Genomic DNA, 19,270 nt, shown 5'->3' with positions numbered 1-19,270 from the left:
TGTCCCATAGAAGGGAAATGGTAAATTACAAATCTAAATAGTAGACTAACTCAAGAGAACCACGCGCCGACCATGCTCTAGGACCCGTTTCGTCTGCTTTAAGGTCTGTGAGATTGTTAGGACGATTAAGGTCTTTGCTTAGGATTGTTTCTACTGTTGGTATTAGGAAAATGGTTTTTGCGAGGAATTCAGTACTATGAAGAAAAGTAATTTCGCCTGAGTTCGATAGGGATCGTGTTAGGATCTTTAGGATTTTGCCGGTAGTGTCTTGATGATTTGATTTTCCACTGTGATTTGTTATAGATCTGTTGATTGAGTGCATGTTGTATAGGGCAAATTATTCTAATGTTTCCTATATGTATTTGGGTTTCGTGTCGTTTGATTGATTTGTTTGTATTACTACGTTCTTCTTCCTTTCCGATGCGGGATCTGGAGCGTACGGCCGCGGTCTCAATTTAGAACTAACACTGTATTCCTCCACTGTAATACTGGGAAATTAGAAAAGGGTGATTGTGCTGACCATGTGTATTTGATTGATCACAAACTGACAAAACTGCAGTGAGGGGTACAATGAAAGTTTTTAAAGTTTATTTGTTTTGTTATTTTCGCGGTTTGATTGTAAAGAAATATTAAATTTTCGCTTAATTAGTTTAAAAAAAAAAAAAATTGATATTGATATGCGAAACTGAAGAAAGACTCAAGTCTTTATGAACAGTTTCGGGAAAGGGGTGGATGCTTTCATTGTATGAGTTTAATTAAACATTTCACAATTATTTTATAAATTCTTCTTCTTCACGTTACCTTTCAGACTTTTATCCTCTGTATCTATGTTGTGATGACGCGCGACGTCTATTTTTGCAACGTACCTACTATTTTTTCCATTATTTGTGGAATTTTCGGATGACGAAGCATGCAGGTCTAAGATAAAGAAAGCTCAAATTATTATTGCTCTTAGGTTCGCCGTTTTACCTTATAATATACTGGTGTACGAATGTCTAATTACTTCTAGAGCTTCGATTTTTATGTAGTCATAACATCTCTAATACGATTTTTATACAGACGTTCATAAAGAAAAGCAACCGAGAGTTCTGTAATAGTTACCTGCTATATTCCACACGATACAGTCGAAAAAAGTTGTAAAGCGCATTATGTTATTAAAATTTTCTTTTAAATTTTGTTTCTAAATAAAAAAAATATCATCACCACAGTATTTTTAGCGATTATACATCGCATATCATCAAGGGCACCATTATACAGTCAAATTTTTTGACAACGTCATTGAATAAAATAATTTTACCTATTACTTTACCCATAGAACACTTCTGACGGCGTGATGTCTAACATGCCTTAAAAGATCTTTAAAAATAATTACAAAGCTATTCTAATACAAACGTAAAATACTTTGTGATTTCACGGTTGATGTAATTGCGTCAAGCTTTAACTTAAATAAAATACAACACAGCAAAAGAAACCGAGGTAAAAAATACATACATAAAAAATGTACGTAGTAACGAGGTATCGCTAAAAAACACGCTAAGAAACAATAAAAAACGGTGTTAAAGGTATAAATACCTACATATGTGAATTTTATTTATTAAATAATGAAAAACTAAAAACAGGTATTCGTATATGGGAAGTAGAACCTAAAATGTAGTTGAAGTGTTAATATCCGTGTATTGTAATGAACACAGAATTGTATCGCTATTAACTTCGACCAAACACCACAATGTATAAACAGTTATATATTCACGTAAAAAACAACGAGTGGATTTTGTTTTGAACTAGAATGCAACAATAAGTGATTGATGAATAAGTTTGCAAAAAGCGTAAGCGTAAACCATTAATCTTTCATTTTACAATAGAATTGTAAGCGGGCTAACAACATTGACCTAAGACCTCTACAGTGTGAAGGGAGAAGGGAGATGGTTAGCTCACTAAACCTTTACAAAGATAGATTTAACATTTGAGACACGGGAAACGCCATGGAACAATGCACTGTGTCTCTAAACATTGCATCCACATTAATATTTATCCACGCTTATTTGATATTCAAAGTTATCGTTACATTGACAGTCCCATGGGGGCACGCGGAACATTACTAGGTACGATTACCATAATATAATATGTTGTAACAGCTAATCTAAATAATGCATCTACAATGTTACAAAATAATGTCTAAACACGGTACGAATGGTACATGAAAAAAGTCACGGTTACATAACGAAATTGCGCTTTGTAACGATATTAAAATCAAGCAAATTTAGATTAAGAATAGGCAGAAAGGTTGGTAGAAAAAACATTCAGACTGGATTCGAAAGTAATGCCGCGATTTAAAATGCATATGAAAAATAACGACCAATGATTAAGGTTAAGTAAACTTTGGAGAAATTGTTGGTCTATAATGTCAAACAACTATTCTAATGTATTGATATGTCCGTTTCGTAATAATCGAGTGTCATACAATTTGACGTTGTAGACAATCTAAAAAAACACACTAAAATCTTTATTTAGCCTGAGGGTAATAATTCCGTATACTGTGTACATGTATATTACGTTTTATTTTATTTGAAAGCATACTAAGCAAAGGAGTGAAAATAATATAAAAAGTTTTGGAGCTAAAAATAAGAAACCTGTTTGAATGAAAGTGTAAGAAAAGACGTTACGTAAGAGTAATTTATCATCCAAATGAAACTTTTGTGTTTGGAGATGATAAAGAAATGACTACACGTCCGAGGTCGCCGGTCGCCGGCCGCCGGTCGCCGGTCTCCGTGGAATCGCTTTCATCTTCATCTTCTATCAGGTGGAAACACCCTGCCCCGTGTCCTTGTAGTGTCAACAGTTAAGAACAAAGGCAGAAAAGAAAGCTTACATTAGGCGTGATTGATTCTATTCAAAGCGGTTAGGTTCCACGCATCGGCGTATAGTATCTGATTTCACTTTGTTATTGTAGTCGCAGCAAGTTGGATAAAAACACTTTCCGGGCTCATCAAATCCGGTTACATCGAGCGTCGTCAAGTTACTTCGACAGCACCAGCGCAGAGTTCAAGTCACAGTGTTCTTCATTTCATTATCTGCGCTACAGATGAATTCAAATGAAATCCGTTTATTAGAACAAAGGGTTAGCGCCGAATCTCATTAATTCATGTCGAGGATGTATAAAATACGTTCACGTATACGATTCGTCTCAGACTCGTGTTTTGTCAGTTGCCCTGAGAATATCGTGTCAGTGGCTGGCTTATTAATTTGGACCAATAAGAAATGTTAGTGCGCGAGGTATTTCATCACCTCCGGATGTGGTATGAAAAGGGTCTAAAGAAGAAGTTTCCTAGATTCAACCGTAGGTACAGTAAGAAATTAATTGTCTGTCGCCGGCAGGTCAAGCGTGGCGCCCGGCACAATGGCAAGGATCAGGTATGAGGTAGAACCGTTAGGTGCGGATGTTCATGTAAATCAAGTTCACTCGCAGCGACGGTTATTGGAGGTATTACACGGCGCTAGTGTCGTGACAGACCACGGCCGATTGCCATAATGATATTAGACTGGATTAATTCTCGTCGTGTTTACCCCGTCCCGTCCGAGGCGCATTACCTACTTGACTATCTGCTGTAATAGCATAATTATTGAGAGTAATAGCCTAATTGGAACTACCGAGAAGTGATTTTATATCGCGATATAAAGTAAACATTCAACACTTTATCGGACATAAACGTAACAGACAAATATAAGTGACTACAATAAAGTGACAGTGTTGAGATTGAGAACAACGAACAAAAGCGGTATAGGAATAAGAATGACTTATTGGCTAATTGCAAAATCCAACTGCGTAGAAGTAGAAGTATCCTAGGAAATTTATAGTCAGTCGTGAAAGAGCTTTCTCTCGCTTCGGTCAAAGATTTATTCGGCCGAGGTTTGAATCCCGATCCACTCGTGAGTCATGCGAGTTAGTGGGCACGTTGTAGAAGTATATTTTATTTAGAAAATAACCATAAATGCGAATCTAAGTATATCCATTCCCTTCTCTTTACAATCTCCGAGCTGAAAGAAAAGCTCATCCGGCGGTTACTTTATTACCATCAGTGCTACTGTCCTGTCGAGCAGAAATTGATCCGCGTGATTTACAGTATATTGGAGCGAGACATACTGCTACCGGTAGAAACTAATCATCAGGTAATATGACTTGTGGAGAGATCGAATGAAAAGGTCTTTCAAAACGGAAGTAGGAAACATACAGCAGTAAAACACGTACTGTAATATATGTAAACGTCGAAGTATAATCATGGATGAGTATTTCTAAATTAGTTTAGTTCTATTGTCGTATATGTAAGAGCGTTTTATTTCAAATAAAACATTCATAAATATAACACATTAGAACAAATATGGACGTTCAGGAGAGGGAAAATGAAAGTGTAGGCATTTACAGGACTTTCATTCTGCCACCTACTAGGCAGCGCCGGATACTTTTTATACTTATAAGGATGAATGTCAATATTTTGAGTTTGTTAAGATTCTCTGTAGACAAAAGACTGGATTTCCCTTCCCTAGAGAGTTCTTCTTCTTAGTTGTTTGCTTACGGCAGAGCAGTGGTAGCAGGAGGGAAGCACGTCGTTACGATCCGCCAATGTCCGCTTCTTTCTTCAGCGCTCTGGAGGCCTCCTGAAGGGGGACGCCAGTCGCTTCTGTCACCAAGTCTGTCCATCTAGACTTCTTCCGCGAGATTGATTTCCCTCTACTCGTCCTTGTACCACTATTTTTTCCATATTGTCTCTTCATCTCGTAACGTGGCCGAAGTACCCGGGAACAGGGATTTGTATAGTGGAAGAAAGACGTTGTTCAATACCCAGGTCTCCGTTATAGTGACATTAGTCCAAGGGAACTATATGTTATAACTATAATGTTTATATTTATTTTTGCTGACCAGTGTGTTATAATTATATCGCCACGAGATTTATTATTTGACTGTTTTTTTTCTATGCTCTCTAGCAAGGCGAGAAGGGCAAGAAATCTAAATCATTTGAGGCTAACCAACAATACGAGTATGTACTGATCTGTCTGTTTGTATGTTTATGGAAGATGTTTGGATGTGGTGTTCCTCTGTAGGTAGGTTACTGTACATTTGAAGCATATTTTTGTTTATATATGGAGTTACCCACAGACTATATAAGGCGGTGCAATTGAACGTAGTTATGCAGAAAGCAGCCAGTCCACAATTTTGGAAAAATTAGATATTTATGTTATCGGGTGCAGTAAGGTCGATTCTATGTTCTGCTAAAAACAGCCAGACCGCTTTCATACAAAAAACTGTATTAATCACATTCGGAAAAAGGTGTCGATCACAAAACGATATTTCACAATTTGCAGAAAACACTCACAAAGCTAGAAAAATCTTATGGTACTTTAAAAATCTTTTAAACTGGTCAAATACATAGTAAGATTCTTGTTTGTAATATTTAAAAAAAACTTATTTATTTATTGTTTATCGTTTGTTAAAGTCAAAAACATTCCAACTATTGTGTAGATTTTATAATTCACTATTTTCACAAAATGGCTATTATCTCAGTTTCACTTTTCTATGGCTGGCTGCTTTCTGTATAACTACGTTCAATTGGCTCTCTTCTTCTTTTTCCCGCACCCCCCCTTGCCTAGCTTCCGAAATAATAGTCATGTTGAGCAGTTCCCATTTATGCGGGTCTTTGCAGTACCGGAGCCTTCTTGATTTAACTTTAAATCCTTCAAGAATAAATCTCAACAGAAAAGCACACATTTGATTTAAGTCCAAAGCTACAGTTATATGTGAAGGAACCTTTACAGTAATTAGCCATTTAGTTTTAATATTTAAGATTAAGAATCACACACTTCAAAAGAAACGGTCTTAGTAATATATTTTTTTTTTATTGGAAAAAAAAACGTCTTTTTATAATATAGGATTTCTATGATAGAAAACATAATTTCAAAAGTATATATTTTATATAAGCAGTAGATTGCAAATTGTAATAATGATTGAAACAACAACAACAAATTTACTAGTGTTAAAATTTCAGATAACGGCGTGGTTCAATTCAACTTTTTTAAATTGACGATTGCGCGTATCGCCTCTAAATTATTAACAGTGTAATATTATCACGAAACGTCTATAAAATACATCAATAACATGAAATATTTTTAAAGAACATAGAAACAAGAAAACTTTATTTTCAAAGGGATTATAATGCTAGGAAATGATTTAACTGTTTACTGTTTACTTACTCGTAACTCAACTTGTTCAACCCGTCACAGAAGATATTACATTTCACACTTCGCATGCACGAGCCACAAATACTGAAGTCCTAATATCAATTCTAATTATTACGTTTACTGTGAATTTAGTAAACCCAGCACGATTCTCTATTAATTGTAGAATAGCGTGCAAGATAGAACACGCGATGACATCACAAATAACAAAACTGCTTTGTATTTTATCAACAACAAAATACCCGCACCGTAAATAGGTGAGATATGATTTAACAGCCAGATGAATATAATCCGTAACTTCAAATGAACATGAACAAAGGTGTGTTATTTCAAATAAATCAAGACGCAGCAACTGTGAAGTAAAAATAAAAATGTTGAGCTTTTATGGTGTAATTATTTTTACATGGTTTTGAGAGTAGAATCAAACGACATTGATCTGTTTAATTTAAGTCGAAATGCTATCTCTGCACAAATGTCAAGATCCGTGAACTGTGCAAGGCTGAGACAAGCAGTATCGACAGAATCGAGCAAGGGGTGCTGCGTTGGTTTGGACATGTAGAGCGAATGGACAGTGAAAGAACGGCTAAAATGATCTACCGTGCGAATGTTGATGGATGCAGAAAACAAGGAAGACTGTGAAAGTCATGTTCCGATCAAGTCCATCAAATATGCGAAGATGGACATGCCAAGTGTATGATCGGCGTGCGTGCATGAGAAGATGTATGAATCTACGGGTAAACGGGGCGATGGTTTGTTTGTTTGTTTAATTCATTAATGTGGTATTCGTAATATATTTTATATAAAGCATTGTCTATACATTCCACAAGTTCTCAGTTAAAAGTTCCTGCATGGAACCCTGAAAAAATTATCCATAGATCTAAATTAATTTGCCTTTCAATTAGTTTGAAGCGGTCAGTCTTCCATGGCTAATTTCACGAATCCTTCGTACTGTAAATTTGAATCCCGTACTGTCCGTTTTTCTGTGAAGTTTATTATACATCACATCACTTTTCTGAGAACCTCAAAATGCTAACTGTTTTACTTTTAAAACCTAAAGTATTTTCTCAAAAAACATACTCTTTCAAAAAAAGTCTAAGGTTCGCTAGTGTAAAGATACATGTGGATTAAGAGCTTGGTAACCCACAAATATTATTTTTCTAAAATACAAAACAAAATATTTAGTTAAAAAGGGTTTTTTTTAAGTAACGTGGAAAGCAGTGATGTCACGATTTACGAGTTATGTTTTTTTTATTTATGCAAGATTTTGAACAACAGGCTTTTCGTGTGCCAAGAAAAGTGCGTTCTGGCGCCACAAGATTGAAAAATTAATTTATGAGTGTAAGCGCGTCTTTTGATCTTTTAACATAAATAAATACTTTGACGTGCATATGAAATATGTTTGAAAACCTCGTTTAAACTTCAGTGCATAGAAGATGCGAGATGATTAGTACTGTACACAAAACATGGCATATTTACGCGATGTACGGAAACAAAACATTGATAAGGAAAACAACGCAAACAGTGAACGTTCGTACTTTCCGCGATGTTACAATTTTACTCTACATTTTCAAAGACTGCAATATGATCGACATTGTTTTATTTTGGAATGTATAAAGCTAGTGTTTGTCTGGTCCAGCTTTGCTGCGGGTAAAAACGTGTCAAAATAATGATTGTAAAATGTCGTTACCTGATGATGGTGCCGAAGCGGCGCTAGGGGAGCGCGGGCGCCGCCCTCCGCCATACTGCCGGGACAGCTGCTGCTGCGGACAAAGGAACCATATTTCAACACCCATAGGAAATACCTACACTAGTAACAATGGACAATAAATAGATACAGCCAAGTGTACCCAGACGAAATGGCGCAGTGAATTATTTGCAGGTAGGCACGTAATAACATCTAGTCACTAGCGCCGCTCGTGTAATTGCATTTTTTACGTGCTCTTGAAATGCAGTACCAATTTATGTTTCCGTTCTATTGTAGTTAGGAAGCTCATCAGCATAATGTGCAATTGCATTACATGTTAAAGTCAAAGAAATCGTTCGATTGTAACGAAACAATAAATTATTCAACTATAATAATTGTTAATGCCTATGTACATACAAATAAACTCAATTAAATATCTTGCATTGGCACTTTTTTTGTAACACAATAATTAAATAAATGTAATATAACTTCAAAATGATAATATTTTTTATGAACAACAGAAATTAAAATACTTAATATATTTGTTCTTAAATAAATCCGAATGGTCTCGTAACTTAAAAAAATACCGACAAGAAATAGATTCAAAACTATCAAATGACCAGCGACGAAACAAGGGTTGGTCAAAACCCAGAAGAGCAGATGTGGTATGGAAAGATAGTATTTTATATTATTTGGCGCTGATACTGAGCATTGCAAAAGATAGAGAGAGAAGAATTGTGAATAGAAAGAATGAACAAGAAATAAGATAAGTTTTTTTAATGCATTATGTCAAAGAAATGCGTTCAAAGGCAAACTTTGATTTGTATTTGATATTTCCTCCCCTAACTGCGAAGCGAATAAGAAAAAATTCCATCAAAATGTAAACATCCTAAGACTTGAGAAACGGAACGATGCGTCACTTCTCACCCTCATTTTGGGAGTGATATCTCTCTCTAACGAGAAGAAGTAAAGCTTATATCACCATTACCACCCCGCGATCGATCTAGGATGTAGTTACTAGAAGCCTCGAGGTATACAAGTTTACCGACACCCTGTTAAGAGGGTACTACTGCAATGCATTTCAAGCTACTTACACTGATTTTTATCAAAACAGGATCGCTTACACTGTAAGACTCCTTACAAAACACTTTGAATTGAACCGACATATAATTTCGAAAGTTAATTAACTTACATAAAAATATACATTAAAACATCGAATCTTTCAGTTTACATCAAAATACTAAAATACAAAAAAAAGAAAGAAAGTATTGATGATTCACGGATGCTAAGGCTTCGAGATCACAAGATATGAAAAAATATATTGGTCATTTTTATAGCACGGATACAAAAGTGGTGTGACGTCCTCACTCCTGTCGGCTAAGCGGACATTTTCTCGCTTGTCACCCGTGAGCATAGGTGTGTCGAGAATTCGGGACCAGGTTTACGATTAGACGGAACAAAGAGTCACAAGGACGTGTCTCGAGGGTCTCACACAATGGGGCTCCTAGCCGTCTGGCGCTCCGGGCTTCCCCGAGACCGGGTACCGCGTACCGGGTACCCTACCTCAGCAACATCTCCCGCTGCTTGTCGAGGGCTTATTTTATGACGTCATAAAATGCAACGGCGTTAGAAAAACGTGAGAATGTGAAAGTTATTCCATAACTGCAGAGTATTCGATTTAATAAAGGATCTTGATTTAGAAGGGCTATTTTTTAAGTTTATAACATTCAATGTGCGTCTAATAGAACGCGGAGTGAACACAATACATAAGTTTAATTCTCGGTTTAAATGTTATAAAATAAGCGTAGTCATTGTATTTTTCTTTATGTTCCTAATGACTTAGACATAGACAGCTTAAGCTGTTTTATCTTCCTGCTTGCAGAACCAATCTCCCGATGGTAATGCCAGTAGGAAGAGCAATGTCTTTATTTAACCGTATCTCTTCGGATATTGACATCTTTCATATTAGTGAAAAAAGTTCAGAGAGGATAGCATTCTTTCTCTATATTTGCTGGGTATTTTTATTTGACTATTTTGTATATTTAAATTTTAGTATTAATTTTTTCGTGTTATGTATGCATTGAAATATTTTGTAATGTACATAAACGTTTATAAAATAAATAAATTGAAATTGAAACGAGCATAATATATTTAAAAGTATTAATCTCATCATAAATCGCAAAAGTTCTATTAGCATTTTAAAGCTGGTCTTATCGTTTTCACTAACACAGCGTCAGGTTTTATATATTATATTGTTGACTATAAACGACATAATGCTATGATGTACGAATAGTCTAGGTTTTATTTACAAAGGCATTCAGTATTTGGTGCTAACTTATTTTAGATACTAAATTGAAAATAAATAGACTAAAACACGAAGAGCCTGGTAGAACCTACAGAAAATAATATTTACTTAATAAAATTTCAGTTGGTAAAATTTTCTCTTTATTATTTATAAATAAATATGCTATATGTCATTTTAATGATGTTTTTATACAATGTTATTCGTCCCAAATCAACACATGACTTTAATCCTATCGAGATGGGACTTGTGTCCCAATAAATGTAAACGAATTAATTTTATTTGTGAATGAATGAATAAATAAATACATAAAACTGTGTACTATATTCCAAATTTGTTTTTTTTTCGTAAAAATCAAGTAAGTAATACCAAAAAACCAAAGAATCCTTTTTTTAAAAACTAATACTACGCTGCAAGATCGATTAATAGTGGAATGATGTTAATTAACATGCACGCGAAATATAAGACACTTTAAAATAACGTATTAAATTGCAAGTTGGAGCATATCATTCCGTTTAACCACAGACTCCGTAACCACAAACCCAGGAGTCATAAAGTGACAAAATTGTAATCAAGTCATGACGTGAGGAATTAACAGTGATGACATCGACATATTTTTAATTTGATAGGTACCGTTAAAAAAACATGTTTAAATTATATTGTATACCCACATATGTTTATTATACTCTAGGCAGTCTAGGCCACACCATATCAATGGGATACCAGGTCTTTAATTAAACAGGCAGATAAGATTTTTATTCCCTAATTCAAATCCTAACTTCAAATATTATTCAAACATATTAAGTGGCTTTTGTCTTGTGTTCATCATAAAACAGGTACTAGGTACCAATTATGGTATCTATTTTTAAGGAATATTAAAATATTCGTACGCAAAATACAAATTATATTTATCAATAAACATTGATGCATCTTATTTTCTTATTGATTCGTACCTGCTTTGGCACCAGAAAACACAAGTCAATTCAAAAGAAAATTATAGTAAGCCGATAAACTTTAATTTATCATTAGTCTGGCGCGATCTAGATCTTGTTAATTTTAGTATAAATTTGAATAATTAAAATGAAAAAAATATTATAATAATATTTTTTAAAAAAAAACACAAATAAAAGAATAAAATAAAAAGTTTGCTAGCAAAAAAATATTTATTTCAAACTAAACAATTAAATGTAACTGAACTCTTTAAACCAGAATCCTTAAAATTTATTCATAAATTAGTCACTGATGTAATTGTAGACGAAAAATAAAAACTTGAAAAAAACTGTAGTAAACATGAACACAATACGAGAATATCAGAAAAATATCATATACAACCTTCTAAAACGAGAAAAGGACAATCAAGAATAATGAACCCCGGACTGAAATTATACAATAAACTACCAGACAAAACTAAACAAAAGACTCAGACAACCTTCACAAAAGATATTAAAAATATTATTACTAACAGAAGAATGTGAATTTTTAAAGTAAAAATATTTTGTTAAATGTATTTAACCCGTGAGGGTTTTATCAATGAAAAAAATAAAAATAAAACAAATAATGGCAAATATTTTGTATGTTTTGAACTGCATGAGATAAATCCCTTGGTACAGATTAAACATTTAAGTATGAAATCATAGGTGATAGGAACCGAGCTGCTTAGTGCTTCGTTTCGTAAGTTAGTTTGTATCGTATGTAGCGAGAACGAGAGCGAAATAGAATTTTGATTAGGTTAGAGTAAGATGGATATATGAGATACGAATGAACTAACGAAACAAATTCCCATTGTGATATGGGCCCTGTTTAAAAAAATCATCATGAGTAAATTTAAGTAGATTTATTGTTGCATAAATTACGCCACTAGCCAGTACATAGTGATTTATCTATAGTCCACATTCAAGCCCTATTTGCATTCGTCTCGAAGGATTCACTAATATACGCAGAAAGGGTAAGCCCGTATACTGAATACTCCCGAGAGACGTACATACGTACTATAATAAAAGGAGTGTAATATTGATGTTGTTTGGCAGGAGACAGTTTGCCCAACCCTTTACGAAATGTGGGTATTCCCCTGTAGCTGTAAGTTCTATGAGGTATATACATGTTGGCAGTTTGTAGCTGGAGAATAAATCATAATAGTATGCAAATATAAAGGGGAACTTTCTCATAGATAAAATGTATTAAGTAATAATCATGTCACAAGTCGGCCCCGTGGGTCAGCAGCGCGTTTGCCTACCATGCAAGAGGTCTCGGGTTCGATTCCCGCCATAGCTGATATGAAATATTTATTTAAAAGGGTGTTTTCACACTAGAATATTTCATAGTCCCTGGACTGGTACCTAAGGCGTAAGACTTATCATCTTACATTCATGTAACAAAAAATATCTATGCACCATTAGGTGCGGAAAGGGAATAATAATGATGAAATTATAATTATTATCCTAATAGCTTTTAAGACGGTCGGGACGTCGGAGTCGCGCGTCGTTATATATTTATTCAAATACAAAAATTCTGTTAATAATAATGATAATATTTGGATAATTTATAAAGCGCCATTTTTGTGAAAATCACCTCAAGGGCGCTCAAATTTGGGTTGAACATATTTCAGTTGTTTATGTAAACACCCGTGTTAAGCTAAACACATTAAACAAAAAATAAATATGATATAATACTAAATATGTTATCAAGATATTCTAAATAAAAATGGCAAATAATAATTTTAAAAATCTAGATATATCTTAAATTATAAAAAAATATAGAATCAATAAAACAAAACTACCAACTAATTTTCATCAATGATTTATAACGTGTGTGTGTGTACATGTGTATATATGTGAATGTCTGTATGCATATGTGTCAAAATGTGTATACGAATAAGTTTATATTTTGTTTGTCTGTGCTCTATATTAATTTGTTAACTATTATAATATGTTAAAATGTATTTGCCTAGCTTGGAACGGGGTATGTACCCTTGTTAGCTGGACAAAGTGAACATGGAATTGTATTTTGATAAAGAGTGTAAATAAATAAATAGAATAAAATAAATTTAACGCAAAACTGAGAATTAACAGGCGCCGTGGCGCAGTTGGTTAGACGGCTAACTGTGAAACTGGTATCACAGGTTCGATTCCCGCCAGTAGCAAGAAGGAAATCATAGAAAGATTTTTTTCTAAATTGGTCTGAGTGTTGTGGCGTATTTTTTATAATTTCCTTCCACATCCTTTGTTTCCAACCTGCTGATTAGTCTCTAAAATAGAAGCTTAGCGGGATATTCCTTAAAAATATATATATCATATATACATATATATCAAAATTTTAATGTACCATCAATTGATAAAATCTATAAAAAATATTAAAACTTTAAAATTTATAATAAAATGATAATTTCTCATTTTATAATTTCATTTCAAAATAATTTTATTTTTTTCGCTATTTTAAATGTTTTCATTAATTATTATAAAATTCAAAGTTTTATTTAAAATTGTTTTATTTAAAATTGGTATTCAAAAATGTCTATGTTATATATATATAGGTATATGTAAAAGTTATTTAAAACAAGATAAGATTGTATAATATAATAGTGAAAAGAAATAAAATAATGAAATTATCTAATTATTTTATGAAATTATAAAATGAGAAATTATTATTTTACAATAAATTTGTAGGTTTTAATATTTTTTATAGATTTTATCAATCGATAGTACATAACATTTTTTAATAAGTTCTCGTGTTGGGAGTGTTGAAGGTTTTTTTAAATCACTATAATAATTAATCTTTGCACTATTTTTACTGAGTTTATAATATTTGTGTAGGATCCTGTAGACAAATTGAAGACGAACGATCGTGTCTGCTGAGGATAGTAATATAAGAAGTATTGTTCGCTGGAATATAACTTGAACAGGTCGATCTGCAAGTTTTCCACCCACATGACCGATGCAGCGGAGGCAGTAACCGAGAGAAACTATGGACATGAGCCTCGAGTAATCAGGAGACCGTTTAGCAAAAGGGAGCGAATCTGACAATCGTCCATAGACAAGATGCTCGAAATTCTTTGCAACCATGTTACTCAGAACCGAGAAGACGAAAGTATATCGAGGATTGAGGAGAACAAGGTAGAGGATGGAAGCATCGATAAAGGGTCAGGAGGTTGGGATTGGGGCGGAGAATTAGCGATTTGTGGGAATTATCCATTGTATAGATTCGACCGTCCGTGATCGTTAACGATATGTATCGACATTATGTTTTTGAAGGAATGGCCACGTCAACATCGCGGTATTCCCACACGAGTAGTAATACGCCAAGTAATTTCATATAATCAATAGTAAAAATATCTACACGATTATGAAAATCTACTTAAGTACATATTATTTTAAGAAGACTGGTAAGACATAAAAATATTGCAAACACACACTTGAAATCTGCCTATCAAATCTTAATTAATTTATTGCTGTATGATTAATAAAAAGTATTTAATGCAAAAAATCGGTCGCGGAATATTCCCCATGCGTACCAAACGTTATGAAAGGTCCGTGACTGAAAGTAAGTCTGTAATCATCCGATAAGAGGTACTTCGCAATCGGAAATCTAAATTCGTTGAATGATATTTTATCAGCACTTAGTCAACCGTTCAATAATAATTGAGTTGCATCAACCGTTACAAAAGATCATCGCTTACAACATTGAAGTACAGCCATTTTGCATAATATGCACTTTTGAATGTCGTCACGAGAAACGGTCTGAGAATCGGTATGAGCTATAGAGGGTTCGGGAGGGTGTGGGTTGCCAACTATGACTCACCATTGCACTGTGAGAGGGTGGCAACGGGGAAACCTTTATAATAAAACTTAATGTATCCAATATGTATGTACGGTCTATACTCTAAAGGCATTACAGTAAGGAAAATGTCACGCTGTTGTGGTTATTACAAAACATTCACATTATATTTGACTTAAGGGGGATTTTCTCAAAACGATATTAACGCGTCTTATTTGCAATGAATCTCGCGGAGGGAGATGATTTGTGTTGTGGGTTGTGGAAGAAATAAAAACCAAAACTATTTTCCATTTTCATAGCGAGCAATGCTAGCTATTTTGGAAATGTATAGAAATAACCTTAGCAACTATTTATTTATTTTACAGAAACAGTCAACAGTGATATAATAAATTGAAAACCAATTATATGTAAACAAAAACACCTTAATATTTCTTATAGCTGTGTACCTTAAAGAACAAACCACGGAGTCACATTGAATTAAATGTTCAGGAAACAAGATATTGTGATTGTGCGAATTTCAAAACATGCTAACGTTTGAACCAAATGAGATAATTCCAATCTATAAATAACTTTCAATGTAAAATAATGATTATTTTGATAACAGCACATTTAAAAAAGCTTATCTGAGCGTACTGATGTTTTTTTGCATTAAAACAATGTGGACTTCAGATTTTTATTTCAACGTGAAAAAACATTTTTACGACGAAATTGGACTGTTTGGATTGGATTGGGTGTTTTATTCAGGTACAAAATATCTTATTGCGATAATTTCTGCATTTTTTACTTCAAAACAGCATAAAGTGGACTCTCGTGTTCCATGCTCTAAGGTACAGATTATTTATATTTTATTTTTCCATCCACAAGTTAAGCATTACACCCAACGCTTGGACATTAGTATTTTTGAAACATATTTTTAATTAAATGACAGAGACGTTTTATTTCACATAGTTTCTTAGAACAATAACCGGTTTCATGCTCTCGCGACATTGCCAAACAAATAATTTTATAAAATTGAATGAACCTCCACCTAATTTCCCAGCAGAATTGAATGATTTTTTTAATGTTATACTAAAACAGGTAGAGGAATTCGTGTATCTGGAAAGTATGTTTACTAGGTATGGAATAACTAAGAAATATAGTAATAATAATAATAATAATAAAAAATCGTAATTAACCATAATATTTATAATGTGATAAATACAAAAATAAATAAATAATTATTCTTAAATGAAACAAAAATATACATGGCTAAATGGCGGACTTATTGCCACCAGCAATTTCTTACAGTCTGACCAAAAACAAATAAAAAATACAGAAATGAAAAAAGTTTAAAAAAAAACAATTTAAAAAATGTAATAATGAATAAAAAGTTAAGAAAATATAAAAAGTAAAAAATATAAAGTTATAGTGTATTTTGCTTACGTTATTTACATTTAATACAATTTAATTAATTCAATTGCATCTTCCAAATTTTAATTTATACTATAGAAACATTTATTTATTAGAAACACTTTTAACACCCGTGAAAGACCTTTAAATACAATTTATTTCTTTAATCCTTTTGGGAAGCTTATTTTAAATTTTGTCTGCCATGCATATGGGCCGGGCCTTTGTATAAGTCAATGTTTTGTCAATGGAATTTTTAATTTACTTTTGTTCCTGGTGTTACGAAAGTGGCTTTTTTCATGTGTACTAAAATATTCAGGTCTTGATTAAAAATAAAACTTAAGTTCCATTATAAAAATGCCCGTCACTGTTTATAAATTTAATTTAATAAATCAAAAATAATATATTGAAAGGAAGGCGAGTGCCGGGAACAGAGCGAATGGTGCACTCAAATCAACCTTCGCAAATAAGCGTTTGCCGCAAGAGGCCAAATTAGTAGTTAACAATGAAGTCCCGGTCCGACTCTGATGTGGCTTCGCTACTATGGACTTTGAAAACAGGGATGAAAGTAGGCTGAATGCAGTTGAAATGCGATCTCTTAGGCGAATGCGTGGTAAAACTGTGTAAGATAAATGCACGAATGTTGAGATCCGTACATTTAATAAGGCCCGTAATGAGCAACGAATGAATATAGTAATGTCAGGAGCAACTCTGAAAAACGCGAAAGAGTTTGTGTACCTTGGAAGCAGGATCACCTGGGATGGGAGAACAAAAAGAGAAGTCGACTGCCGCATACACCAAGCGAGGCTTGCGTTTAACAAAAAATCAAAGATTTTTGAGTTAAATAATATCAAACTAAAACTCCGCAAGCAACTTGCCAAGACATATGTATGGAGCATATTGATGTACGGTTGTGAGACATGGTGCCTTACCAAAAGAGATAAAAAAAGACTAGAGGCCTTCGAGATGTGGTGCTACAGAAAAATATTAGGAATTTGATGGAGAGACCACATCACTAATGACGAGGTTCTCAACAGAATCGAAGAAGGTAGGCACCTAATCAAAACTATCTTAGAGAGGCGAGCCCGATGGATCGGCCACATTATGCGCCATAAGGGTCTCCTGCATGACATCATAGAGTGCTGAATGTGAGGAGTGAGGAATGGCTGAGGGGACAAATTATAGAGGGCGCCCCCGACGGGAATATTTGAAGCAAGTGTGCGAAGATTTTAACTGCGCCTCTTATGTCGAGCTGAAGAGGGCTGCAGAAAATAGAGACTAATGGAGGACGAGATGCAGGACTTTGCTGTAAACCAATCCCCAGGATTGAGACTGCAAAGAAAAGAATAAGGCATAGATAAGCACTATTGACAAAATCAAGAAAGGAGCTCTGCGTTGGTTTGGACATGTAGAGCGAATGGACAGCGAAAGAACCGCTAGAAACATTTACAATGCAAATGTTAATGGATGCAGAAATAGAGGAAGACCGAGAAAGACATGGCCTGACCAAATCCAACAAATACTTGAAGAACATCAGCACCTAATGGTGCACAGGGCACTGCATTGGTACACCAATCGCAGCATATCTTGATATTTTTTTGCTACATGAAGGTTAGATGATCAGTCTTACGTTTCAGGTACCAGTCCAGGGACTATGAAATATTCTGGAGTGAAAACAAAATTTTTAGTATATATTTCATATCAAACATGTCGGGAATCGAACCTGTGACCTCTTGCACGGTAGGCAAACACGCCGAACATTACACCACGAGGCCGACAGACATACTTGAAGATGGACATGTCAAAAGTCGGAATAATCGGCGCGCGTGCATGAGAAGATGCATGAATGTAGAGAAGCAAGATCTGTATGGAAAGATAGAGCGATGTGGAGTTCTATCTTCTCTGCCTACCCTTACGGGGAAACGGCGTGATGGTTTGCTGTTGTTGTTGAGGATTAAAATAAAACAAAATATACAACGAGCAACATAATTTTGTACTTGGGCTCTAGATATAATATGCGGATTTATACAACTCGTTTAGCTGACGCAGAAATGGTGCATTCACTGATTAAACTAAGGTACATTTTTCAGTATTACGTTTTCCATATTCCTACCGAGTGTGGAAAGTATTTTGTATGCCACTAACACTCATCTGAAGCGGATTAACGAAACGGTCTCTAGTGGTGTCTGGTTTCTCCGTTCTTAGAACGTCACACGGCGAGGGAGCAGAAAAACTAACCCAACATGGTGCATGGTGTTGTCAGTGAGGCTGTAATAATGTAGCTGGGCCGCGAGTATGATGGGCAGCTAAGGACGTCATACCTTCACCACGACGGTATATTTTCACGAGCGATAACGAAGATACACTACCGACCCCCCGCCTTCAAGTTTTGAGTAGGTACATCGATATGTAACAAGGGGAAGCGTACGTCACGGCACACATACCTACGCACTTAAGTGACATAGCTTCATTATGACGTCACAGCTGAAGATAAATAGTGCCGAGCGATTACGAAGATACACTACCGATCCCCCCACCATCAAGTTTTGTAATAAGTACATCGGTATGCACCGCATTTAAGCATTAAAAGTGACAAAGAAATTGTTCCACCGAGCAACTATTCCTTAAATTACGATTTATTTTTAATTTTTATTATTCTGAGGTTGGCACGTTTTTTATTAAAAACCTATTAAAAATATGAGAGAGAAATAAGTAAATTTTGAAGTCGAATTGAATTCTGACATAACTGTCAGTTTTGAAAACAAACGTCTAGATGCACAAATAATATGGCTAGATTTTGCCCTTTTAACATATAAGACCATCTTAGCGTAAAAATGTTGCCACTATAAAAAATAAATTTGATTATTTTATTTTTATCATTTGTTTTACTATCTTCCTGA

The 19,270-nt window shown here is 34.4% G+C and overlaps 1 protein-coding gene across 13 annotated transcripts in view; it reads right to left on the bottom strand.

The window, feature by feature from the left end:
• The window catches only part of RhoGAP19D (Rho GTPase activating protein at 19D), a 249,936-nt gene that overhangs the window by 190,318 nt on the left and 40,348 nt on the right, over positions 1–19,270 (bottom strand). For 8 of the 13 annotated variants that reach the window (XM_088224828.1, XM_088224832.1, XM_088224835.1 and 5 more), the window contains exon 2: positions 7,916–7,988. In XM_088224828.1, coding sequence (XP_088080954.1) covers positions 7,916–7,969 — 54 coding nt within the window. In that variant the 5' untranslated portion in view covers positions 7,970–7,988. The remainder of the gene's footprint in view (positions 1–7,915; positions 7,989–19,270) is intronic. The other 5 variants (XM_088224839.1, XM_088224829.1, XM_088224833.1 and 2 more) reach the window with 1 other exon arrangement.

The sequence above is a fragment of the Micrasema longulum genome, unplaced genomic scaffold, assembly GCF_059751315.1.
Source record: "Micrasema longulum isolate JH-2025_06_02 unplaced genomic scaffold, ASM5975131v1 h1tg000311l, whole genome shotgun sequence".
Lineage (NCBI taxonomy): Eukaryota > Metazoa > Arthropoda > Insecta > Trichoptera > Brachycentridae > Micrasema > Micrasema longulum.
The sequence above is the reverse complement of the archived record's forward strand: the minus strand, read 5'-3'. Positions and strand labels throughout refer to the sequence as shown.